The 27,709-nt window shown below is 39.3% G+C and overlaps 2 protein-coding genes across 3 annotated transcripts in view; both read right to left on the reverse strand.

Annotated features, from left to right (window-relative positions):
* Positions 1-25,738, reverse strand: Figf (c-fos induced growth factor (vascular endothelial growth factor D)). The gene is made up of 8 exons (XM_013032148.1): positions 25,649-25,738; positions 18,934-18,951; positions 15,860-16,070; positions 12,275-12,465; positions 8,172-8,320; positions 6,371-6,471; positions 811-1,006; positions 1-16 (listed from the first exon to the last, which is right to left on the reverse strand). Exons 1-8 carry the CDS (start codon positions 25,736-25,738, stop codon positions 1-3), a joined length of 972 nt encoding a protein of 323 aa, XP_012887602.1.
* Positions 25,739-26,645: 907 nt separating this feature from the next.
* Positions 26,646-27,709, reverse strand: part of Pir (pirin (iron-binding nuclear protein)) — a 72,082-nt gene continuing 71,018 nt past the window's right edge. For both annotated transcript variants that reach the window (XM_013032123.1, XM_013032121.1), the window contains exon 10: positions 26,646-26,961. In XM_013032123.1, the coding sequence (XP_012887577.1) occupies positions 26,849-26,961 (113 nt within the window). In that variant the 3' untranslated portion in view covers positions 26,646-26,848. The remainder of the gene's footprint in view (positions 26,962-27,709) is intronic.

Genomic DNA, 27,709 nt, shown 5'->3' on the forward strand with positions numbered 1-27,709 from the left:
TCATTGGCCCTCACAGCTGTCCCAAAAGAAAGTGAAGATGAGAATTTAGCATCAAGAACTAAACTGTTCTGATTTGCTTGTGTTTTCAATACATGCTAGACATGTATTTAAAATGTCAATAGGAAATCTTGAGTGGTTATTCGATGTGGATCAAAAAAACTGATTAAAGCCTAAAAAGTAACATCCAAGTGTTCTGGCCATGGAAAATAATTCTTGCTTATATAAATCTAGTGGCATCCCCTTCATCAAAGAAAAACACTCAACACATATACGCTGAGAAAGAACTGGAACAAAAGAGTCTGCTGATAGCTCTTTCCCCTCCACTAAGTAATTGTTTAAATTCCATCAATTTGGTTTTTGCTTAAGACCTATAAACTCATAATAGCAGGCAGGAGTTTCTTCATGTCTCAATAAGTCATCAGTGTACTCACTTTTGTTTATTCTTTAGCTTCAAAACATGTGTTCTTTTTTATCAAAAAGGGATGTGGGGCTGGGAAGGTGGCTCAGTGGTAGAGTGCTTGCCTTGAATGTATGAGGCCCTGGGTTCGATTCCTCAGCACCACATAAACAGAAAAAGCTGGAAGTGGCGCTGTGGCTCAAATGGTAGAGCGCTAGCCTTGAGCTGAAGAGCTGAGGGACAGTGCTCAGGCCCATAGTTCAGGCCTCATGACCAACAAAAAAAGGGAGGGGGATGTGTGAACACTGAGGGGGAAAAATAGCTTCAGAAGGAATCCCATCGAATCAACATGGCATCTCCATTAACTTAACTTACATAAATTAAGTTAAGGCAAAAGTGAAAAAGCCATGGACCTGCAGGTGTCTGGGTGGAAAATCTTGTGCTTCTGGCAACAACTCTCCAGACTTTCTTTGCATTCAAAGCAACTGCAGTTTTCTGGGTGCTGAATAAGATCCCTGGGACATGGGGTTTTACAGACACACTCACAACGATCTTCGTCCAACTTCATGTGTGGCCCACAGAAAGCCGGTTCTTGGGGATGAGTGTAGTCTAAACAGAAACAGATAAATGTTGGTTGGAGAGCTGGAGCTCTCTATACTATGAACATCCATGCGTTGTTGAATCTACATTAGCCTGATATAAGTTGGATTCACTCAATTTCCTTTCCTATAGGTTTTTGCCTTTAATTTAGTCACCAGATTAAGGAGATTCACCTCTAACTTTCTAGCAGAAACACAAAATCCACGTGTTGTATAATTTGTGAGAAATTACCATTTGCTGAATGGGTTTAAGGTATTTTAGACATTATCAGATAGGTGACAATTAAGCATTTGCAGTTATGTATAGGGTGTCTATGAGTTATAAGTGCCCTGCTACCAATTTTTTTAGGAGATTAAAAGGAGAGCAGAATGGAAGTAATTTGTGTTGCAGCAATACATTTCAGAACCAGACTGACAATAGCAATGGTGATACAGTCTACAACTCAGATGAATACAATGGTATGAAAGACAAAACGGAGGCAATGAACTGTGATTCCATAGTTATTTACTGGAAGATACATTCTACTGAAGATCCTTTGAAACACTTTTGATATGTTTAGCCCATGGATACTTCTAGAAAATGTACCAAATAATTGGATAGGTGGTACTTTTTGTCCAATCCTAATTAGTAAATTGAAATCCATTGCAAAAAGAATAGAGGAGGTAGAAACTTTGGAAGAATTTGAACTTAGTCACTTTGCATTTCTTGAAGCTTTGAGAGGAAAAGGTAGGGGCTTCTTCCCTTAGACAGGCTTCTCTCCCAGTTTGCCTCTTTTAAGGAATGGAACCATTACTCTGGATGCAAACAATGTATTACGTTTGGACACAATATCTAGTCAGTCCTGAAGCCCTGAGCTTGTTCTTTCATTTTTGTTTTTTGGTTTTTTTTTTTAGGGGAGGGGTTATTTTTTGGTCAGTAATGGGGCTTGAACTCAGGGCCTAAGGACTGATCCTGAACTCTTTTGCTCAAAGCTAGTACTCTAACACTTTGAGCCACAGCTCCACTTCCAGTTTTTCAGTGGTTCATTGGAGATAAGAGCCTCATGGGGACTTTTCTTTCCTTTCTTTTTTTTTTTTTGTTGGTCATGGGGCTTGAACTCTGGGCTTGGGCGCTGTCCCTGCGCTCTTCAGCTCAAGGCAAGCGCTCTACCGCTTGAGCCACAGCGCTACTTCCAGTTTTCTAGTGGTTTATTGGAGATAAAAGTCTCACGGTCTCTCCTGCCCAGGCTGGCTTTGAACCGCGATCCTCAGATCTCAGCCTCCTGAGTAGCTAGGATTACAGGCATGAGCCACTGGCCCTCTGCTTCTTTCATTCTTTGAAAGATGTTTCATTAGCACATGTTAGTTATACAAGTAGAGTGCACAGCAATATTAGCATAAATATATCAAATGTGTTTCAATCAAACTCAGCCCTTTCTTCTCTTTCCTTGACCATATTCCTGTTCTTAAAACAATTCCAATAGGTTGTACTAGTCGATTTTCACACATGTACATAAAGTAGTTCAACCATATACACCCTCCTGAAGTCTCTACATTGGAACTCCCATCCCTGGCCAGTACCCTCCCCACCCCCAGGTTATTCTTCCTTTTTCCATAACCACTGCAATGGCCACGCATTTGATCAGCTCCTTGTATTCCTTGTGAAGGTGGCCTCTCAGACATCTCACCACCACAAGTTTTATCCCTCACATCTGTTCTTCACATGATTATCAAACTCAAACCTAGTCATCTTACTCCACTGCTCCAAATGTTTTGAAAGTTCCCTCCCTATCATAAAAGTGAATTTTCTCACCACAACAACTTCTAAGTCTCTCTTTGCCTCTGTATTTGTTTCTCTCTGTCTCTGTCTCTCGTTCCCTCCCACCTTCTCTTCTTTGCTCCCTCTCCCCCCCCACACACTCTTCTTCCTCACCCTGTCCTCTCTCTCTTACCTTAAACTCAAATGGTAATTTCACAACATGCAATCTCATGGTTTTGACTGATTTTTAAATGGTGAATGTTTTAGAAACTATATAGACTAGATGCCCCGGAAACCTCGTTCTGATTTACAGGAAAAGGAAAATGGTGAGCAGTGTATACCATAAGGCAGTGAAGTAGCTGTCTCTTTAGGGTAAAACAAGACTGTTTCTCCTTGGAAGAGAGGAAGTGCTTAACATTTCATATGGACCACTAGATGGCAGAAGAGATCCACTTGGAGCATTTCATAGAGGACTACATTGTTGGACAGGGAGGTTTAGAAAAACACAATCCCCAAGGTGTTGAATTCACTTCAGCAGATTGTAGTCGAGAGGCAGCCCTTACATTCCTTACAGGCAAAGGGAAGACTGAGTTCAGACATCCTGGATGATGCGCTATCAGTGTGCTCTGCCATCATCCTTGTTTCATTTATAATTTTAAGAATACATGGGTGAAATTTGGGGGAATACATCCTTGAAATTATGACTCTCTTGAGAAGGAAAGGAATGTCCTAAATCCTCCACATTACAAAATAGAGATGCCCCCAATGGTTTCTTTTTGTTTTACTTGGTTGTTTTAACAGCTTTGAATAACGACTTCACTGTAACCATAGGAAAATAAATCGGGCTGGCATTTGTTAATCCAAATGCACTTCCCGAAAAGTCACTACGGAAAAAGCAATTGGCTTAACAGCCACATTCGTGGGGAAGATGAATAGTGAACAGAAAAAGCTCAGTATATGCCAGCAGTTTGGTAGGATTACTGGAGAAATTAACTTGAATTTGGGCACACTAAGCAATTACGGGAGATGAAAATTAGCAGGGACTGCGATGGAGACTACTTGCTTATCTCATTTCCATCATGCCTACCATTTCCCCAAAGCTCCCTGCTTCCTTTGCTGCCTGGATCAACTCATCTTCTTCCATACCGTGCTAGCTTGACTTCATTAAAGATTCTCAGGGGAGTGCTATCCCTCTGCGGCTTGATTTATTTGAGTGGTTTCTCTTTGGCCTTAGCATCACATGCCAGCGTCTCCAGCACAAGGCTCACAAGGTGTTCAATTTAGCTTCTTCCTAGCTTCCATTCCCCCATGTACCCAGAACCCCCCACCCCATAGATGTCCCCACTCTGCTGAATATCTTCCAGCACCCCAAACGTGCTGAGTTCTCTCCTCTCCACTCCTAAGCCCTCCTATTCTCCGGGTCAGACCACTTCAGTCTTTCCACCGTGATACATGTGTGGACTGAATGAGTTCCTCCCCAGTAACTGCCTCCTCATCTAATGGGAAGTCCCTTGCTGAGGAAGTCTGTACTAGTGTGCAGGCCCAGCCCCTTCACCTGGTTATTGAAGATGTGCCCCAAGAGAGGGCCCAGCTTCCACTCCCCATAGAATGGGCTGCTGCCTTTTAGCAACTGCATCACAATGTACTGCTTCTCGCTTCACCCTTTAATGCATTGTCCTTGCATGCAATCCTTCTGCCTCAGAACCTATGTGACCTGGAAACTTCAACTAGAATAGAATTTAAGTTCTATGGCTATTGCTTCTCACAGTAACTTCCTTTTTTTTTTTGTCGGTTATGGGGCTTGAACTCTGGGCCTGGGAGCTTTCCCCGAACTCTTCAGCTCAAGGCAAGTGCTCTACCACTTGAGCCACAGCATCACTTCTGGTTTTCTGGAGATAAGAGTCTAACGGACTTTCCTTGCCTGGGCTGGCTTTGAAATGAGATCCTCAGATCTCAGCCTCCTAAGTAGCTAGGATTACAGGCATGAGCCACTGGCGCCTGGCCCACAGTAAGTTTCTAACACTATTTAAAAATGAATCACGTGAAGAAGGAGTTAGAATCAGTCTTACAAGGCTCTATCAGATGAGAACTGAGCCAATGAATTGATGTTTGGGAACTGGACTGTCCACTGAGATAGCTCTGGGCCTCACATGTCTGTTGAGCATGAACTGGGAATACAAATTGAGATGTGCTAAAAGTATGAAGTTCATACTAGATTCAGAAAGCTTAGCACAAAGAAAGAGTATCTTATTAATACATTTTGTATTAGTTGCATGTTGAAATGATACTATTTTCTAAAGGAATAAATAAAATATGTTAACATTGATTTAATCTTTTTTATCCTATAAAATGTACATTATATACCATTGGACAATAGTTCTGGAGAGGAAAAAAAATTGAAGTTCAATATAGTACTTCTCCCTGCTGCCTTGATTTCTATTCTGGCAGAGGGTATCTGAATACTCAGAGAGAAGGATGTACAGGATCGTCCATATTTACTTGGGCAATTAAAGTAGATGAACTGTAGGCTTACCTCACACCCTGGACTAGGATTTCATGAAAACATTTACATGGAAGCTGAGAGGACAATCAAAAGTAGGCTGTTATTTATCATTTCTAAAGCAGATTTCTTAATACTGAATCCTTATTGTTCTTGTTTGTTGATTATAGCTTAAAACAAGCAAGATGTAAATTGCATGACTCCTTGGAATTGTTTTCAGTGGAACTCTGTCGAACTTCTGGGAAATAAAATTTAAAATGCCTTCTTTTTCACTAAGAACCACAAAATTGTAGATTAGGAGCAAGGATGCTAACCTACTTTCTTCCCAATCCATCTTGAACCAATAACTTTTTTTTTTTTACTTTACTCCCGTTCCAAAAAAAGATTTCCCTTATTCCTCATTTGTTTTTTTTTCAATTTTATTGGCGTGTTTTGACATGATGTATTTGAAAGAACCTGAGTCCAAAATTACTTTATGTTCCTGTGAGACCTTTATACAAATGAGTTGGTAAACTGTGGTTGAGTAGTGTTTAGTTCAGAAGTAGTTTTCATTAAAGTTTAAATCTCTTTTTGAATGCAATGCTTTGGGACATTCTTAATTATTTTTGACTTTTCTTTGAGATTAAAGAGGAGATTGATGCCACCGGTAGGCTTATATGATCACAGCCGAGGGCTCTAGGATCTGGCTGCTTCTATTAGTGGTAGCTGTATACCTTGAGGACATTACTGGACATCTCAACTGTAATCGTAAAAATTGTTGTGCAGACTAAATATGTAGAAAAGCAGCCGGGTGACAGCAGCTCACACCTGTAATCCTAACTACTCATGAGGCTGAGTATCTAAGCGCTTCAAAGCCAGCCCGAGGCAGAAAAGTCCCCATGAGACACTGATCTCCAATAAACTACTCAAAAAAAAAAGCTGGAAGTGGGGCTGTGGCTCAAGTGGTAGAGCACTAGCCCTGAGTACAAAGAGGTTCAGGGACAGTGCCCAGGCCCTGAGTTCAAGTACCAGCAAAATTTAAAAACAAAAACAAAAACAGATTGTAGCATAATTTGGCTAAGATAAATATTCAGTAACATTAATTGGACGTATTATTGCTATTATGACTATTATAATTTCATTGCTGCTATCATTACCTTCTGTTCCGGCAAGTGGATTCCCGTCCTGTGCAACACATTTACAGTTGGTACTGTCCCATAGCATATCAATAGGACAGAGTTTCTTGGAATGGGGGCATCTACGAAAAGAAATCAAGAGATTAGATTTAAAAGCTTTCCAAACTAATCAAAATTTTGAAGCATTAAACAAATTTCCAAGTGTATCAGCAGTCACAGTTCTAATGTGTTTATTTTCTATTTCAGTCACACAGGAGGAATACAAGTTTATTATATACTGTATTGTATAATGCAGTGATTGCAGTTAATAAATGCATTGCGTATTCCCAAATTCTCAGGGACAACATTCAAAAGCTCTCACTTCAAGAAATGACAGTTATGAGACTTTAACTCATATTTGTAAACTGTGTCTTATTAGATAGTAATTCTGTAATTATGAATATTCCATTGGGTGATTTTCAGAAACCAGGCTGTAATTCAGAAAAGTTACTTTATCTCCTACAAAAGATAGTTGTTAAAACTAGGCAAATTAAGCTGGGCATTGATGGCTCATGCCTGTAATCCTAACTTCTCAGGAGGCTGAGATCTGAGGATCATGGTTCAAAGCCAGCCCAAGAAAGTCCGTGAGACTCTGATCTCCAATAAACCACTAGAAAACCGGAAGTGGCGCTGTGGCTCAAGTGGTAGGGTGCTAGCCTTGAGCTGAAGAGCTGAGGGACAGCACCTAGGCCCAGAGTTCAAGCCCCCCCATGACTGACAAAAACAAAGCAAAACAAAAAAAAAACTAGGCAAATTACAGCTGTTAACAGTTTATTTACCCAGAGTAAATAGTGCTCTAACATAGTTTCTGAGATTATTTTCTTTAGGATGGAAATAAGGATGTTAGCTAGGGCAGCAGGAAGATCTCAAAACTAGATGTATGTTCCTTTCCCATACACTTAATCTTTGCTTGAGGGAAAAAGAAGTGTTTTCTTGGCTCAGTGTTAACTAGCATATAATCACAAGCTGTCCTTCACTTGACACATAATACTTTTATTACAAAATCCAAGTGTTTAACTTAGCTACTTTAATCTTTCTACTCAGTATTTCCAATTTGCCCTTAATGGTTTCCCTATATTAAATTTCCCCCCTCCCAATCAATGATCCTTACCCTTGTTTTCAGAGCACATTAGAGCACTTTTGTCTTATATAAAGAATCACAAAAAGGAGTCTCAATAAAATGTGAAAGTGAAATGAATTTTAAGTCATTTTTCAAACCCCATACAGTACTGGTGCTTGAATCAAGACCATGCATTCTCACCTGGCTTTTTCTACTTAGGGATGGTGCTCTACTATGTGAGCTACACTTCTACTCTGGCTTTTAGCTGGTTAACTGGAGATAGGAGCCTCTTGAACTTTTCTTCCCTGGCTGACTTTGAGCCTCTATTCTCAGATCTCAGTCTCTTGAGCAGCTAGGAATACAGGCCTGAGCTGCCAGTGCTTCTTAGCTTATGCTATTTTAAAATAGAACACTGAGAAACTTGTATACTAATTGTTATGCCATTTCCAATGAATCATTGGTGCATTTTACAACTACATATGACCATGCATATTAAGGACAAGCACTTACAATAACCAAAGTGTCTATACTTGGTGGATCCTAACCACCAAGCTTTTGGGTTTTCTGATCTATCAAACCCTAATAAAAAATCTTTTTGCCAAACCATTACTAACAGCAGACTTTGAAGCTAAAAGATGAATGAGCAACAAAAAAATTATGACCATAATTCATGAGGTCTTTTCTAGGCTAGGACAAACACAATCTAGTATGTGAAATGCTTACCGATCTTCTTCCGGAATCTGGATGGATCTTCTGATAATTGAGTATGGATGGGGAGGGGCCGTTGGCAAGCACTTACAACCTGTGTGGTTAGCTACCTTCACAGGCACTAACTCAGGTACTGAGGTCAAAGGCACTGATATCTCAAAGAGCTATAACAGAGAAAGATAGCCATAATTGTATTTTACTTTATTATTTTCTTTTAAAAATTCACAATCTGCATTTTTGCCTCTGTATTTATGGTAGTGACCTTAGCAAAGTTGTCCAATAAGAATGAAACTTTTAATGATGAAGAATGATGGAATGAGGGGCTATTCACCTTTATGAAGTAGCTCGTGATTTTTCTCCTTCCTTCTTCTTTCCTTCCTTCCTTCCTTCTTTCCTTCCTTTCTTCCTTGCTTTCTTTCCCTCCTCCCCCTCCCTTCTCGCTCTTTCTTTCTTTCTTTCTTTCTTTCTTTCTTTCTTTCTTTCTTTCTTTCTTTCTTTCTTTCTTTCTTTCTTTCTTTCTTTCTTCCTTTCTTTCGTCTTGGGGCTTGAACTCAGGGCCAGGCTGCTGTCCCTGAGCTCTTTTGCTTAAGGCTAGCACTCTACCACTTTGAGACACCGCTCCACTTCCAGGTTTTGATGGTCAATGGAAGATAAGAGTCTCACATGGACTTTCCTGCCTGGGCGGGCTTTGAACTGTGATCCTCAGATCTCAGCCTCCTGTGTAGCTAGGATGACAGGCTTGAGACAATGGTGCCCAGCTCATGATTTTTCAAATGTCCTAACTTTTTGGTGTCATTTATATCCGTGTAAAATGACACTGGCCTCTGCTTTTACTTTAAATATGAGAATAAATTGTAGGGATTCAATGAGCTATGGAGGTTCTGTGAGTACTTGCTGGATGTGATCATTATACCAACTATTTACTTATCCCTTCCATTATAATTTCCTGACTCTTGACTTTGGATGCAGCTATGTCACTAGTTTTGGCCAGCAAAACTTTAGCAGGCACAAGTACAAACTGGAACTCGTATGCTTTGTAAGACTTTATTTTTCTCTTGCTTATCTGTAACCATAGAAGAATAAGCTGGGTGCTAGTGGCTCACACCTGTAATTCTAGCTACTTAGGAAGCTGAGATCTGAGGATCGAGGTTCAAAGCCAGGCCAGGGAGGAAAGTCTGTGAGACTCTTATCTACAATGAGCCACCAGAAAACCAGAAGTGGAGTTGTGGCTCAAGTGATAGAGCACTCACCTTGAGCTGAAGAGCTCAGGGACAGTGCCCAGGCCCAGAGTTCAAGCCCCACGACTGAAAAAAAAAATAAAAAAGAACATAATCTGACAGGGTTGTTGTTTAATGAATGAGAGACACAAGAGAAAAGATCTAGGCTCACACTACAGGCTTGAGCCAAGCACAACTGAGCCCCTTAAACTAATTGATCATCACATCCGAAATGATCATTTGTTGTTCTTTGAAGCCATGGAGGTGTAGGGTGTTTTTCCCCCATAGCATTGAGTAGCTGACATAAGATCATGTCCAAATGAAAACATGCCATTCTATGTTTCTATATCCTCAGCCTGTTACAACAGGCACTTTGTGATTAGTGTGTGTGCATATGTGTGTGCTGGTGGGAGGTGTGTACTGGTATTAGGCTTGAATTCAGACTTTTGAGCTCTCATTTGTCCTTTTTTTGCTCAAGGTTGGCACAATACCACTTAGAACCACATCTCCATGTCTAGTTTTTTGCTAGTTAACGGGAGACTTTTCTGCTTGGACTAACCTAACTAACTGTGATCCTGTGATCATAGCCTCCTGAATACAGATGTGAGCCACTCATGCCTGATAATACTTTATTAATAATTTACCCCTTATGAAACAGTATGGGGTGAGATTTTTAAATTATTATTCTTATCCTCCAGATTAAGAAAGAGATAAACAAAGAGATTATATATTTATCAAGTGTTGTTCTATGATGTGTACAGAATTTTGAACTTGATTTTAATGAGCTGTCCATCAGTCCCCATTCCATGTAATGTTTACTATGTATTCATTTACTTATTTTCTTTTGAATAGGGAATTCATCATGTGATCCATAACTTTGAGATGAGTGTTTTGATATTCTCTATTAAAATGTTCACATATGCATATTTGGAAAGAAAAACTACTGTACATTTTTACTTGCGCACATTCTGTAAAATGAATAAATTGTTGAGTGCAGCAGTCAAAACACAATACTCAACTATCTACTAAGTGGAAACAATCCATTAATGTTGTGGTTTTTTTTCTGACCTTTCAACATGTAATGTAATTTCCATGAGAATAAGTAAGAGTGTTTTAGTGTTTGCTTTGCCTAAACTTCATCTTCTTGCACAATTCTTCAGCTTTCTCTAGGGAATCACACAATCATCAACTAAATCATCATACATTATGCAAACTTTGTTTTACTAACAGTTGATGCTTGGCCATATTTTATCTACTTCTGATTGTCATATATTAGAGGTCAGAGTTTTCACAAGCTCCCAGATTATCTAAAAGGCATTCAAAAAAGAAATCAGGAGCTGGGTGCTGGAGGCTACCACCCATAATCCTTGCTACTCAGGAAGCTGACCTCTGAGAATTCAAAGTCGACCTGCTGGGGCAGAAAAGTCTGTGAGAATCTATCTCCAATTAATCATCAAAATGGCTAGAATGGAAGCATGGCTCAAGTGGTAGAGCACCATCCATGAGCAAAAACGCTGGGTGAAATCACAAGGCTCCTTGATACCACGCCCACCCAGACTCTCCAAAAATAGAGAAAAGAAAAAGAAACCCTGAAGTTTAAAGGATATATTTTTTCCTTATTTTTTTTCTTTTCTGATCTGGGGCCTTGAACTCTGGGCCTGGGCCCTGTCCCTAAGCTCCTTTTGCTCAAGGCTAGCACTCTACCACTTGAGCCACGCACCACTTTTAGCTTTTTCTGTGATTAATTGGAGGTAAGAGTCTCACAGACTTTCATGCCTGGGCTGATTTTAAACCATGATCCTCAGATCTCAGCCTCCTGAGGATTACAGGCATGAGCCACCAGCATTCAGCTTAAAAAATATTTTATAGGAAAAAAAAAGAATAAGTTAACCTGTTAACCAAACAAATTGACATTAAAAATTGGCTACCATGGATAACTTTAGTGCATACATGATTTCTTGTAGTACTTCTTTTCATGGTCATGAGGTCATGGTCATGTGGCACTATCCCTCAGATCTTCAGCTCAAGGATAGCGCTCTACCACTTAAGCCACAGTGCCACTTCTGGCTTTTTCTGCTTATGTGGTGCTGAGGAATTGAACCCAGGGCCTCATGCATGCAAGGCAAACGCTCTATCACTGAGCCACCTTCCCAGCCTCTTTTCCAAGGTCTTTTGTGCTGGATGTTCTCTCTTTGCCTCTTCAGAGATACCGTCTTTTCTCCTTCCTTCCCCACCAGGCTCTGTTCCCAGGTCACTGGCCCCCATGGCTGGCATAAATGGTGCCCGTCAGCTCTCCCAGCACCCGTCCCCATTTCCTGCCAGGCTAAGGGTTGGTGGTGGCAGCAGCCAGTCCAGCTGCTCTGGCTTCCACAGTCCTTCTGGTCTCTTCAGTTTAACACTCAGAACCACTCTCCCTTCTTGTGATAGTCCTAGGTACTTTACTCTTCTGTCTCTCTTCTTCCATTCCCATCCACACTTTTCATTAAACTCTCCCCAGACATTTCAGTTGGGCAACACAGAACCTAGCAGATGCACAAGACAGTGTGACTGCCTTCATTTCTGAGATCAACCTGTTCTAGTCACTTCTGTATATTTTCTGATTCTTGACCTTACTACCATTAGAGAGATAGTGACTGGAGTCCTAGATACCAGGTTAAGATCCCAGCTCTGTCATTGGCCAGCTGTCTACCTATGTGTAAGTTACTTCTCTGAGCCTCAGTTTCCTCATCTGTCCAGAAGGATCAGATAATTTTTCAGCTTGTTTAGTCTTTAGGGATTTAATGAGACTATGCAGGTAAAGCAGTAAGCACAGGGGCTGACAACAAAGCCAGTGGCAGGTGACAATTCCATCATCATTAAAGCACTGAAGAGGCCAGGCTTCGTGATGGACCACCCTCATACCTGTTTGGAAACATAGGAAGTGCTCGTGTTCATACACATGACGCTCTCTTCATTACAGCAGCCGCCACACCGGAACACAAGGACACATGGGGGCTTGAAGAATGTGTTGGTACTCTTCCCCAGCTCGCTGGCAACTTCCACGCATGTCTCTCTAGGGCTGCACTGGGTTCTTTGCCACTCTTCATCTATAACTGCATAAAACAAGCTCATTGGGACAATAAACAAAATGGTCCTGCTGTGCCAGAATGTGCCAGCATGTGCCAGGGTGCTGAATCTAGAGAGCTGTGTTCACATTTTTACTGTGTGTTTCTTTTGCTAGATGGCTATTCTTGTCAGTCCTTTAAGAAAAGTTTGCCTACAAAAAAAAGGAAACCGCAGCTGGGCACTACTAGCTCACACCTGTAATCCTAGCTGCTCAGGAAGTTGAGATCTGAGGATCATGGTTCAAAGCCAGCCTGCGCAGGAAAAGTCTGTGAGACTCTTACCTCCAATGAACCACCAGAAAACTGGAAGTGGTGCTGTGGCTCCAAGTGATAGAGTGCTAGGCTTGAGCAAAAGAGCTCAGGGACAGTGCCCAGGCTCTGTGTTCAAGGCCCATGTCGTACAAAAAAAATAAACCCCAAATAAGTGCTCCATTCTATTTTTACCGTACTTTCATGGGGGAGGGTTTCCCCTTGGGAAAGAACATTATGTCTGTGTACAACCATGTTTGATCTATCTGGAGAAGCTGACTACTGAAGAAGTCAATGGAAGCATATAAAGAAGTAACATGTAAATAGTATTTATCAAGCAAAATTTAGAGACACAACTGGATAGCATTTTTTTCTACTTAAAGTCAAGTGTGAATATATTCTAGCACCATCAAGAAATACGTTTCTGGTGGTTGCTAAAATAATTTATTGTGAGACTTAACCCTGACAAGCACATGAATGGGCATTTAAGTGGAATTAATCTTTCCTCAGAACAGTGTACTCACTTTTGGAAATATTCAATACTTCCAAATATTTGTATATAAAAAAATGAAATAAGCCCACTCAGTTTAATATCTTTCCTATCTGCTTTTTCTTTTTCTATTCCTTTACCCCAATTTTCTTCTTATGTTGTTTCTTCAATTACCAAAAATACAAAATAACACCATGTATGTAACTGTAATTTATGTAAATATTTGTTCATAATATCAGTCTTCAGTATTGAGAAAGCTTTTTAAAATTCCTCATTATGAATATTTATATAAAGAGTTTTAAGTGGCTAACAGGAGAGAGAAATTGATCAATTAAACATTAATATGGTACTATTTGATTCACTAATATTCATCATGAATCTTTGGGAAAACAAACAAGTAATCAGCTATAAAAACAGTCCTTGTCTAAAATTCTACTTAGAGTTTGATTTTTATTTTTTATTTTTTTAAAACAAAGTATTGAAAGTTGGAGAAGATTTTAATCAAAATTTCATGCAGTTACGAGCAATGCCACTAACTAAAAGCTTTATAACTCTACTTTTTTTACTATTGCCAATTACCCTGAAATATACATGCGAGGGAGCCGATAACCAAGTGTAGTTGATGTAGCATAATGATTTGATTACTTACTGCTGTAGAGTCTGCAAATTCCTATTTTTAATGGATTCCTCCTTAGAAAATGTCAACTTCACTGACTATTCCAAATTACTTGTGGGGGGGACAGTAATAGCGTTTGAACTCAAGGTCTTACATTTGCTAGGCAGCACTTTACCACAGACGCATGACTCTAGCCCTCAAATCACTCTGGGTTTTGTGATAACTCTTGCTGTCTCAAAGCATCTCCATGATCACCTCAGACCTTCAGGCAGATAATCTGGTTAAGGCCTTTGATATCCAAATGAGATGCCATTCCTCTGCTTCATGAAATCGTTGTCATCATTTGCCACAAAGCCATAATTGGATGTTCACCCCTTGACCATATTTTCTACCATCTCTCTCTCTCTCATACACACACACACACACACACACACACACACACACACACACACATACAGTCCTACACAGGAACACACAGTCTTCTTCACATTTGTGTCTACTCTGCTGCTGAGGGATTTGTCTCCATCTATACATAGCCTTCTTCACAGCCAAGTCTTGTGCAGCATCATATATTAATAAATGGAGGGAAAAAAGACAACTCTGGGCAGAAAAGAAAATAATACGTTTTATTTAATGGCCAATTTAAAATATTTAGTCGATACAATCATGTAATAGATGATCATATTATTCAAATGTACAATGTTAGATCCATGGTGCCACAATGATTTCTTAGGCTGTTTCTGACATGTCATCAAAAAAGTTAAGCGCCAATTAAAGGCCATACAAGTTCATTTGGCAAGCATTTCCTTCATTATGGCACAGTTCACACATACAGTGGTTTTCTTGGTCTGCATCTCAGTGTGGAAATCACTGGAAGTGGGGCAAGAAGACATCAGAGTCTTCTCCAAGAAGGCAATAGGAAGTGTGGTGGTCACTTCATATTTGCAGGAGATTGGGTCTAGGTACCCTCCCCTCACCGAACAAAATCCTTGGGTGCCCAAGCTCTTTATATAAACTTGGGTAGTATTACATCTAGCCCATGCCATTCCTTCATGTACTTTAAATCCTCTCTAGATGACTAATACACTATCATCATTTAGAGACTGATGATAAGAAGATGAAGTCTTCATATGTTCAGTATGGATGCAACTGTTTTTCAAATATTTTCCATCCATCATTGGTCAAACCCCTGGTGTAGAAGCCTGCAGACACGGAGGACCAATTTGACGTTATGTTTTAGCCCAGAGTCTATTTTGTGTGGAGAATTTTCTCCATTATGCTCTTAGTAATACAAGTATCCAGGGGGAGGCGAGAGAAGGGTAGGGATAGTAGGGGGAAAAAAAGGAGGTACTCAAGAAAGGTACTCATGCTGGGCACAGGTGGCTCACGCCTGTAATCCTAGCTACTCAGGAGGCTGAGATTTGAGGATCGCGGTTCAAAGCTAGCCCAGCAGGAAAGTCCAAGAAATTCTTATCTCCAATAAAACCACCGGAAAGCCAGAAGTGGCACTGTAGCTCAAGTGGTAGAGTGTTCGCCTTGAGCTGAAGAGCTGAGGGACAGCGCTTAGGCCCAGATTTTAAGCCCCATGACCGACCAGAAAAAAAAAGGTACTCATTACCTTACTCATGTAATTGTAACCCCTCTGTATAGCATCTTTACAATAACATAAAATTTAAAAAATAATACCAGTTCCCATTATGACAACCTAGCTTCTACATTCTGCTTTTCACTTTTACCCAAAATCATAGGATTTGGAAGAAGTAAAATAGCGATAGTTAATATTTTTCTTTTTGAAATCTATGTATGCATGGTATTAGAATGCGCTTTGTTAATGAATATCCAGGTTCATTTTTAATGTAAACTTGATGGACCTTTTTTTTGTGGGGGTGGTCGTGCAGCTTGAACTCAGGGCTTAAGCACTGGTTCTCACTCTGACACACTCCTGCTCTACTCAAACTTTTGGAGAAAGTTGGTGTATCAGTCACTATCTAATAAAGTAAGAATTGGCCACATACTCACACACCTACCTTTGAGTGTTTCGATGTCATAGAAAGATGCTGCAAATCTGGTGGACCGATGGGATGCTGAGCGGGAGTCCATATTACTAAAACTTTTCAGCTTCAGCCGGCATCGCCACAGCTTCCAGTCCTCAGAGTGGGTGATTTGAAGCAGTTCTTCCAAACTAGAAGCGGCTCTCATCTGCTGCTCAGACTGCTCTAACACTGACAGAGAGGATTGCTTAAGACAAAAATATCAGTGGAAGAGAAAATTACTTAAGATTTTTTCATAACTTTCATTGCTGACACACATATAAACAGATCTGTTTAAATTAGAGATTATTCAAATGTATATCAATGCCTAGGTAAAATGATATCTTCTACCTTTAATCTACATTTTACCTATGTATGATTGAATCACAGATTTACTTCTCCTGGGTGGTCAATACTCTCACAATAAATATTATGCTGGATTGACTGTGGAGTTAAAAAATGATATGTTCACATCCTAGTGCCTGCAATCTGCAAGTTTTACCTTACTTGGGGAAGGGATATATGTAGATGTCACAGAATTAAGGGTCTTGAGATGATGTATTATCCATGTAAACCCTAAATACAATAACCAGTGCTCTTACAAGAGAAGAGGAAAAGGAGTAAATACAAAGGACAGGCCATGTGAAGACTGGCAGGGACTGAAGGAGTGTGGCCATAAACAAGGAATTCTCTGGAATCACCAGAAGCTGGAAGACCTACGAGAAAGAGAAGGATTTTTTCTGTGCATTTGACATCTTGACTTCAAATATCTTTTCTGTTGTTTTAAGTCATTACATTCGTGGTAACTTGTTACAGTAACCATGAGAAAGTAACACAGATTTTTATCATACTAATTTTCTCACCAATGAAAAATTGCTTTCATATCTACTATTCATTTGAGAACCTAGGCCATAAAGGCCTGGAGATTACAATCCAAAAAAGAAGGAACTATTTTGAAACCTTGAATCTCCTAACATCTAATCTTTTGTGTCAGTTTTTAATTTTAAAACATGTTTTGGATTTCAGAAATATGCTTTTTTCTTACAAAATGCACTCCTAGCCTTTTTTAAAAAAATTTTACATTCTTAGATATGTGGGTTTTTAAATTTTTTTCTGTGAGATATGAATGAAGGAAATTTAATGAGAATGAAGGTAGGGAGAAGCTTGAGGAACAAAAACAGGGTTTGTGGAATTGCTATTGGGTTAATGTGGCTTGTTCCAGCTTCTTTATCTAAGAACTCTAAGGATGGGCTGGGAAGGTGGCTCAGTGGTAGAGCGCTTGCCTTGCAAGCCTGAGGCCCTGGGTTCGATTCCTCAGCACCACATAAGCAAAAAGAAAAAAGCCGGAAGTGGCACTGTGGCTCAAGTGGTAGAGCGCTAGCCTTGAGCTGAAGAGCTGAGGGACAGCGCCCAGGCCCAGAGTTCAAGCCCCACAACCGGACCCCCCTCCCAAAAAAAAAAACAACTCTAAGGATGAAACAGAAAAATTGTTAGGTCCTACTGAGCAACTCTGAAACTCAATTATTCTACATCAAGGCTCATCGGTCAATAGTCTCTCTTTTGATTATTCACTTCCTCTTCTAGTTAGACAATAAAACCACTTCATATCCAAGTTAATCTTTTGAATGAATGTTTTTCAGCTAAAATATTGTGAATACTACTTCCACAAGAAAGTGATTAAATCAACTAAATAGCTCTTTAAAGATTAAATTTCACTGTGTTGAAAAGATTTTCATCTAATGCCATCCATAAATACAGGCCAATGTATGACTTCATAGTTCTTACAGGTTTCAGTTCTATTTCAAAAATACTTTTGAACTATTCAATCATGGAAACTCAGGAGAAAAATAAATTCAATTCTCCAGACTGAATTGAACTTATGGTTCATGGTTTGCTTTGTCATGAAAAATTGTAATATTTACCCAAGCACTCAAAATCATTTAAGCATATGTTTTTTCATAATTTAAAATCTAGTTTGGAAGAACTTAGAAATGACACCCAGTTATTTCACAATTATAAATGGAAATGGTAACACTTCAACAACATAGAAAACTAATAACTAATTCATCCAGAACATTCATTTACAAAAGGTCAATAACAACTACCCATTGTTTCCAATAGATTTCTAGCATTGATTGATTTTTATACAATCAACTTTATATTACTTTCATGGGCAATACAAAAATAAGCATGAAAAAGTATGAATATAGTCACCAATACATTCTTAAGTCATTGATTTCAGTGGTTTTTAACAGTTAAATTTTGCCAGATCACTCACTTGTGATTCATCTCTACTATCTGATCCAGTGCTACTCATCAAAGCTAAAATAACTAAAAAGCAGTCAGCAAGAGGAAGTGAAAGAGATAACTAGATCTTTTTTTAATATAATAGCAGATTATTTTGCCAATGCAAGATGGTTAGCAATTTCGCTCCTAAAGAGCAAATTATTTTCTGGTTTCATTGCTGCCACAAGTCAGTTTCTAAAATATGAGACTTAAAGTCTTCGTAATTCCACGTTTTTTATTTGTTTGTTTGCTGGTCATGGAGTCTGAACTCGGCTTGGGCACTGTCCCTCAGCTCTTCAGCTCAAGGTGAGTGTTCTACCACTTGAGCCACAGCACCACTTCCGGCCTTTTCTGCTTATGTGGTGCTAAGGAATGGAACCCAGGGCCTCATGCATGCAAGGCAAGCGCTCTACCACTGAGCCACCTCCCCAGCCCCTGCAATTCCACTTTATCAGTGTGTAAATGTACACTGTTCAGAGATGAAACAGGCACAGAAGGCCAGGCAATAGCCATACTGCTGGTTGCCTGGCTACACACTGTGCAGTTTGTTGCTGAGCTTCTCAACCTTGGCTTCACTTTGAATATACCTGGAAAGAATCTCCAGAAATACTGAACCTTGAGTCTCCTCTTCAGTCTCATTTCAAATTGTGGGCTGCAGCTTTGTCATCAGGATTTTTAGTAGAAGCTAGGTAAGGGATTTAGAGCAGCTCTCTGAAATCTGCGCAAACTGTCTATCTAAAATTATGCCAACATGAAAGGTTTTTTAAAAAATAAATACATCCAACTAATTTGAATGAGAACTCCTAATTTAGGGCATGATGTAACTAATTTTCATTTCAAAGACCTGGTTAGAGCCTGAACTCTGTACAAGTCTACTAATCTTTAGTAGGAAATAAATGGCTTTCATAATGAGAAAGTGTTATTCTTTAAATTCCATTGACTTATACACTTGGGGTTTAAAATATTTTATGGTTATTGGGAAGTACATGATGGGGTTTGGATTGCAGGCCTGATGCTTGCTAAGCAGATAATATACCATTTTAGGTACTCCTGCAGTCCCTTTCTATATTGGCTATTTTCAAGATAGTGTCTCACTTTAAGCCCAGGCCAGCCTGGATTGTGATCCTCTTATTTGTGCTTTCCCTTGTCACTGTGATGATAGGTATGTACCACTGCTCCCAAACACTTATTGAGACAGAGCCTCAAGAATTCTTACACCTGAGCTGGCCTTGAAGCAGGATTTCCACCCCCCACCCCAATCTCTACCTCTCAATGTACTGGAATTATAGGCTTGAGACTCTGTGTCCAGCCTTTGTATGAATATCTTCCTAAAACAGATTTTTTAATCTCATGTCAGCTGATTGCCGAGTATTTCCCAGCTTGTGTGACTTTTTCCAAGATTGAAGACCAAAGATACATTTTTTTTGCCAGTCTTGGGGCTGGAACTCAAGACCTGAGCACTGTTCCTGAGCTTCTTTTGCTCAAGGCTAGCACTCTACCACTTGACCCACAGAACCACTTCTAGCTTTTTCTGTTTATGTGGTACTGAGTAATCGAACCCAGGGTGTCATGCATGCTAGGCAAGTACTCTACTACTAAGCCACATTCCCAGCCCCCCAAAATTAATTTTTTTAGCTAAGCAGCATGATGAGATTGGTTGCTTTAAGAAACAATCCTAAATGGCATACAAAATCACCCTTCAAATTCCTCCAAATCTCAAACAGCCCATTCCTCAAAGCAAAGTTTTAAAAACATAGGTACTGCTTTAATGTACTGGGATTCAATGGAAAAGTATAAATGATATACCTATTGAACATTAATTAGATTGATTACCATGTCCCCTCCGTGTCTTAGCAACTTTTTGAGTTTCGCTGAAGGAGCATTTTGTGTGTCATCTTTACCTGGAGGGTAAAGGCTCAGCTAACTCCACTACATTTTTCTGGTTCAGTTGTACCCATCATGCTCTGCTTCCCACTCTCCTCCTAGGTGTTCCTCCTCATTCACCTATCAAGGAATCTGCTTAAGTCCCATTAGACAGATTATCTGAGCAGAGAGAGAATAGATTTAAATTGTTCCAAAGTAGCTCTGAATGGTACAACATTCTGGAAAATGTGTACACAATTTGTTATTTAAAAAAACATGCTAAAGTATATGACCCAGAAGTCTTCCTAGGAATGTACCTTGAGAGAGGAAGTCTATGTTCACAAACAAGTTTGTACATGATAGAAAAGGTGACACCAACCAAGGTGCATTGTGTTCATAGTTGGCTTGCTGAATTGAAACAACTTTGTACAACTATTCAATGATTATAATAATAAATTTATTTTTTTAAAAAAAACCTAAAACAGATTGAGCCAGAAAACAATTGTACCTATAGACTTATATTAACTTTTTTTGTCATAGATAAAAAACTTCATCCACATGCATCATTCAGGAGGTGAATAGGTAAGAAACCCAAGTAATACTATTCACCAGTAAAAGAACTACTGGTAAGTGTAGCAACTTGCATTGGTCTCAAAGGCATTAGTAGTGGAAGAAGCCAATCTCAAAAGGTTAGATATTCTCAAACTACCAAAATGATAATGATGAAAAACTTATCTGTAGTTGCCAGAAACAACTGTGTGACAAGTGCCTAGGGAACAACTCAAAGCTATAAACTATGGTCAAAAAAATTCCATTCCCATGGCCTGGGAAGGTGGCTCAGTGGTAGAGTGCTTGCTTTGTATGCATGAGGCCCTGGGTTCGATTCCTCAGCACCACATAAGCAGAAAAAGCCAGAAGTGGTGCTGTGGCTCAAGTGGTAGAGTGCTAGCCTTGAGTTGAAGAGCTGAGGGACAGTGCCCAGGCCCAGAGTTCAGGCCAAAGGACCAACACCAACAACAAAAAATTCCACTCCCTCTCTCCACCTGCCAAGGGAGGAATCTGTTTCCTAGCTCTATTCATGTGACCTGCTTTGACCAATGAGACACACAAGACACAGTCAAGACCTGATGCACGCAGGCTTAGAACTTACTTATGATTGCTTTGCTATCTTGCATTTCTGTCATCCCTTCAAGCTCATGCTTCTGTGAGCCCACTGATCAAAAGATCATGTCAGCTGGGTGCCGGTGTTTCACACCTGTAATCCTAGCTACTCAGAAGGCTGAGATCTTGAGGATCACAGTTCAAAGCCAGCCTGGGCAGGCAAGTCCATGAGACTCTTATCTCCAATTAACCAGCAAAAAGATGGAAGTGGTGCTGTGCCTCAAGTGGTAGAGTGCTAGCCTTGAGCAAAAAAAGGTCAGGGACAGCACGCAGGCCCTTATTAGTTAAAGCTGTATGGCCAATATGTGTACACACATGCATGCATGCACGTGCGCACATGCACACACACACAAATGATTTCTACTCATATCCTTGACACGTATTAGTACATGCTACAAATGTTAATTGAGCTGAATCTAGAGTTTTCCTTTTTTTCCAGGGAGAAGAAGCCTCCTGACCAAAAGAAATAAACCTGCTTTCCTTCAACATACTTTATCTCAGTGATTGGTCTTAGCTGTTTCTTATCTTCTCTGAAGTTGTTTTTTAAGTATGAGAGCAAAGTCTAGGCTCTTCTGTTCCCTTAAAAGAGACATGATGGAAATCCATAAACTTTGTCTCCTCTGGCCCTGCCCAAGGTGTCTCAATATAATTCATGCCCTGATGTTGTTGTAAGACTGGGAATATTTTCATCATTTTAGAGATAAGGAATGCTCAGAAGCATTAAAGAGAGACCATATGTGATAGTTATTAATAGGGGTTACCATTATTTCCAGGTTTCTATCTTCCAAGTAAAAGTTAAGATTGCACTTTCTAGTCTTTTGTGACTAGATAGGGTTGGAGGCCTAGTGATACTGATAAGAAATGACATATCTGATTTCCTGCTGCATCTTTCTAGCTCAGTGAATAGGAGCAGGAGGAATCAATAAAAATTTATTGGGAAAAATTTTGGATGAATTACTGAATACTGGAAAGTTCTAATGAGAAAAAAGGGTTATTCTTTGTGAAAATTAGTATATCAAACAGCCAAGCCTTTCATGTCAGGGAGCTGAAGATTAGGGGGTCTCTTTGGTTTAGAATGTCCTAGTCTGTTGATAAGGAGTCTAAGACTTAGAAACTAGGAAAAGAGAAAAATACTCTCACTACCATAAAAGCGATCTGAGAAAAAATGTGTATCTCATCTCTGCCTCGTTTCATTTCATCTCAACTTCCATTCCCAATTACAGTAAATTCGCAACCTCTGTTCATATCACGTGCTAAGAATAAGTCGGGCCTGGAAATTTCTCAGAAACAATTTTACTGTCATTTTACCCATATTTCTCTAGCATCTTTATCTATTGTGGTAATAAATGTGCTTAAGAGCTTCAGATGCTCTCATTTTCAGATTGTTCATAAAATCATCTGTGGATATAAATACCCTAGTCTCATTCTAGAAATTTTCTTAGTAGTGGGTGTATACAAAAGAGTTATCCATAGGTCTAAATCAGGATTTTTAAATTAAAAATATAAACTGGGTGCTGGTGGCTCATGCCTATAATCCTAGCTAGTCAGGAGGCTGAGATCTGAGAGTTGTGGTTTAATACGAGCCCCGGCAGGAAAGTCTGTGAGTCTCCAATAGGCCACCAGAAAACCAGAAGTGGTGCTGTGGCTCAAGTGGTAGAATGCTTGCCTTGAGCTGAAGAGCTCAGGGACAGCACCCAGGCCCAGAGTTAAAGTCCCACACTGACAAAAATTTCTATAAAAGAAATAGCATTTCAAGATATAAGATCTATTGTATCCTTAGTACCAATAATATTTTATAGTAGTGTAAATGTTTCAACCACCAATAATCAGTTATAACTAAGAAGGTTAGAAGAGATGTCTGTGCCAAAGCTTAGAATTCAATATATTTAACTATAAGGTTATAAATGACAGTATCAGTGAAAGAATTGCTGATGTCTATGCCTGATAGAAAAGTGGATAAGAGCTCATTGGGTCATTTGAGTAGGAATAATGAAAATGTACTTCCTTGAGTATGACTTTATTAGTTCAAATAGGCTAAAGAAAAGGAGCATGCTGTGAAAGCTAGCCTAAGAAATACATTGCTTCCAGACACCCGGGGTTCATACCTATAATCCTAGCTCCTCAGGAGGCTGATATTTACGATTGCAGTTTGAAGCCAACTCAGGCAGAAAAGGCTGTGAGATTTTTTTCTTTTGCTGGTCCTGGGGCTTGATCTCAGGGCGTGGGCTCTGTCCCCGAGCCTCTCTGCACTCTGAACTAGCACTCTGCCACTTTAGACACAGTGCCACTTCTGGCTTTTTCTGAGTAGTTTATTGGGGATAAGAGTCTCATGGACATTCTTGCCTGGGCTAGCTTTGAATCACAACTCTCAGATCTCAGCCTCTTGAGTAGCTAGGATGATAGGTGTGAGCCACTGGCACCTGGGTCTCTGAGTTGTAGTAGTAGTTGTTGTTTTTATCTCCAATTAACCAGCAAAAAGCCAGAAGTGGAGCTATGACATGTGGTAGAACACCAGCCTTGAGCAAAAAGTTAAGAAGCAGTGCCCAGACCCTGAGTTCAAACCCTGGTACTGGCACATACCCACACAAATGTATTACTTATATTTTTCTCTGTTAAGGGAATACTATGACCAAATGATCCACATCATTATGTCTCATCACCCAGCCACATCTACTTCCATTTAGCTATAGGCAACTCTTTCCTACATATCAGACACAATTTAAGTTAGCTAGGAATTGGTTGGATAGAAGGTCATTATAGGGTGCTTCCCTTTCTAAAATGCAATTCTGACATTTAAGAGAAAAACTGCTAGCTGTATTCCAAAGCATGCACAGCCATATCTCCATGCATAAAAGTACATTCTTGTCACATGAAAATGCAGCTGCTTTTCTCCACTGCCCTGTTAAGCAAATGGATATGGCAGGAGTAAAGCTAAAACATTTCAAACTTGGCTATGCCCAAGACAGCTAGAGAGTCATAGAGTCTAAGCTCTTTAAGAGAGCTGAACAACTTAAAAAATCATACATCTGCATTAATTCGGTCTCTTCTCTCATACTACCAAATAAACTGATGATTTTTTAAAGTATACTGGCATAATTTTAAAATTCATCGAGCCCAGTGCATTTAAAGGATTCCTGTTTTCAGACAAAGAAGCTGGGCATTTTGAAAAGTTGTATTTGCTTTACACAGCCCGAATGCTTACTCCTCTTACCTATGCTGAGAATAGGATTTCTTTTCACCTTCCATTTGGCACAGAGATCCAACATGATGGCTGGTGTGTATATTTCATGTGTATTTCAATGTAGAAAAGATAGTAAGGTGAAGGCTATCAGACAAAATGACAAGAATCTCATGCCAGGCAAAGCCTTTCAGATATTTTTTCCCTAATAATTTTAATACAGAGATTCTGCATATCTGTTATGGGCCGCATGTGTATCTTCACTTTACATATCAAAAACATCACACTCCCACCAGGAAAGAATTCTCCCCTTTTGGGGTCAATATGGTCCCTGATGAAATGCGTGTTGCAAAACAACAGCTACAAAAACTCGTGACATATTTTATTGTCTGATCATAACCAGAAATTCCTAAACCAATAATGATTTAGCATCACTTCTGACAAAATAATTATATCTGAAACACTAGGAAAAATGAAATGTTTTAAAATGTCGCATCTTTTGAAATGTATAAAATTGGATAAAATACTGTTCCCACATCAGTAAAGCCCCATTTAAAATTTTTTTGAATTCCTCTCAATGTGTTAGGTTTTCCTTGATGTTTGCTCTTAGAACCAAAGAGCTGATTGCTAGATTTGATTATTATTGAATTTCATACACATTTCAAAAAGCAAAGAGCCAAAACAAACTCTGAGAATGCATTTTTCTAGAAAATATGCATAGAAAGCATTAACATTTTCAATTTACTAAAGAAATAGACTAACTTTTGCTGCTCACAAATTACCTGAAAATAAATGACCCACAAAATTATTTGTGTCATAAAAAATTCAGAAGGGATGTTATTGATCAAGATACCTTGTACTCATAAATTGCCAGGTCAAATTGAAACCCCTTTTTACAACTACTTAAAGATACTGAATAGAGAATACTAATGCAATTTAAAAATAAAATCAGTGCTTCATTAGAAAACCATGTGTCATTAGTATATACAATTGAGAGAAAGTTTTCCATCTGAAAGGATTTCAGAATGCTCATGCTATACTACCATCCACCCAATAATCCAAGAAACAATCACCAAGAAATTCCAACATTTTAAAATGCTCATGGCAAGAAACTTATTAGTCCTAAGAAACAGAGCCGTCAGTTACAAATGCAGGATACATCTTGTCCATTATTAATAGTGCTCTGCCCACTACTAACAGTGCTCCTCATTTTCACAATGCTTCCAAAATTGTGGGGGCAAAGAAAGAAAACCTTGCATAGAGGCCAGTTTACCACATTATAAACTGAGCTCACCTACCTTCACTGGTTCATGTTGATTACTGAAGCCTTGCACCAGCTGCACACAAGACACCATGAAAATATTCACCACTGCCCACTTTCCGTACATTTTGAATACTTCAATATCCATTGATAACTACACAGTTGAAAAAAGTCAGCCACAGAAAATTATTTCAAAAGGCATTCTCCAGAAGGAAAGTTCAAGGAAAACTTCACATAAAAAATCAGTTGTCGGTATTTTCACAATAAAAAAAATCAGTTGTGATCAAAATCCAATGAAATGACTTCAATTAGACAAGGTACTTTTTTTGCACAATCTTAGGTAGGGGTGGGGAGAGAGAGAGAGAGAAACAAGAAAAAAATGAAAATACTCTCACTCTCATGCTCCAAAAATAATCAAGAGGTGGATAAGTCTTCCATTTAAAGAAAGAATTCTACATTCAATTCATGTGCAACAAATTAAAAAAAAATCTTTTCCCTTTATGTCCAGGTTCTAGCTACTTTATAAAGAAGTGGTACGGCTACCAATGCTAGCAGTTACAGAAGGCTGGAACCCAACTCTAGATTAAAACTTTTTTTAACAACCTTCATGGAAGCTTGCAGAAGCATGTGTCTTAAATCTGACACAGATTTTGGCAGGAAATGCAGGGAAGTTTTGGCTGTAATCCTGCTGTATCTCCACCAATAGCAGGGCAATTTTTAAAACTGACTCCAATGCTCAGGGCTGCTGTTATTTTAAAGCAGATAACCTGTAACATGAAACCCCAGCATACTCACTGTCTTGATGATTGTATTGCAATGGGAGTGCATGGAAAGGGACCACAAATGCTCACAGATATGCTACCAGTAACAAAGGAAGCAATCAAATATGCTTCATACAAACTCACAAATGCACAAAAATAACAAAGGCATCTGTACACATATACAAAAGGCAAACATACCAAGAACAACTGCCCCTCTTCTTTTTTTTCACATAATAGAAGCTTAATAACATCAGTCACAACAAAAGACACTGATTTTTAAAGAAGCAATGATGGTTTATTTGCAGGTGCCAGGAAATAGCCAACATATAAATTGCTATAAAAATCATATCACTTTCACGTTGAATTCCTTAGAAACATCAGCGTAAGTGAGCTTTTGAAATGGAATGCTTTGTATGGTTTAACACCATGAATGTCCAAATTTTAGGAAGCATCAGATTCTGGTTTTGTGCCCTTCACTAGTTTCCAATCTTTGACTTCCAAGTTTTGGCCTTTTCAAACCCATTTTTTGCATTTCTGAAGTCAAGTATGGCTTCTGAAATTTCTTCATTGGTGTTCATCACAAATGGACCTAGGGCAGAAAGACACATTCACCAAGTTCTAGGTGACAGTATTATCATCTACCACTAGAAATGATACATATTTCTATAAGTTTCTAATTTGAAATGAAATCAAGGCATCTGAGATAGTAGATTTTTCTTTCACACTATTCAATTCTACAGGATTGCAATTTCAGTTTCTTGGTTAAGACTATGTTTGATCATAGATGCCCATAAAGACTGAACTTGAGATAAACGATGTGATCACATCTCACCCATCCATTGCAGGTAATGACAATTCCTTTATTCAAAACATTCTTAGAGAGAAAAAAATTAATGACTTCAATTTGAGCTTTTTTGGGGAGCAGGATTTTTTTCTGTTTATAGTATATTTATCACCTTCCTTCTCTCACCTCTAAAACAAAACAAAATAAAAACAAAAACAATACAACACATACAGAGCAAGTCAGAAGGTGAGAAAGATAGTCAAAGATAGTTAATGTAGGCGGGTGCTGGTGGCTCACACCTGTAATCCTAGCTATATAGGAGGCTGAGATCTGAAGATTGTAGTTCAAAGCCAGCCTGGGCAGGAAAGTCCATGAGACACTTAATTCAACGTAACCACCAGGAAACCGGAAGTGGCTCAAAGTTGCCTTGAGCAAAAAAGCTCAGGGACAGTGCCCAAGCACTGAGTTCAAGCCTCATGACTGACCATCAGCATGAAGGAAGGAAGGAAGGAAGGAAGGAAGGAAGGAAGGAAGGAAGGAAGGAAGGAAGGAA

The sequence above is a fragment of the Dipodomys ordii genome, unplaced genomic scaffold (genome assembly GCF_000151885.1).
Source record: "Dipodomys ordii isolate 6190 unplaced genomic scaffold, Dord_2.0 Scaffold150, whole genome shotgun sequence".
Taxonomy (NCBI): Eukaryota; Metazoa; Chordata; class Mammalia; order Rodentia; family Heteromyidae; genus Dipodomys; species Dipodomys ordii.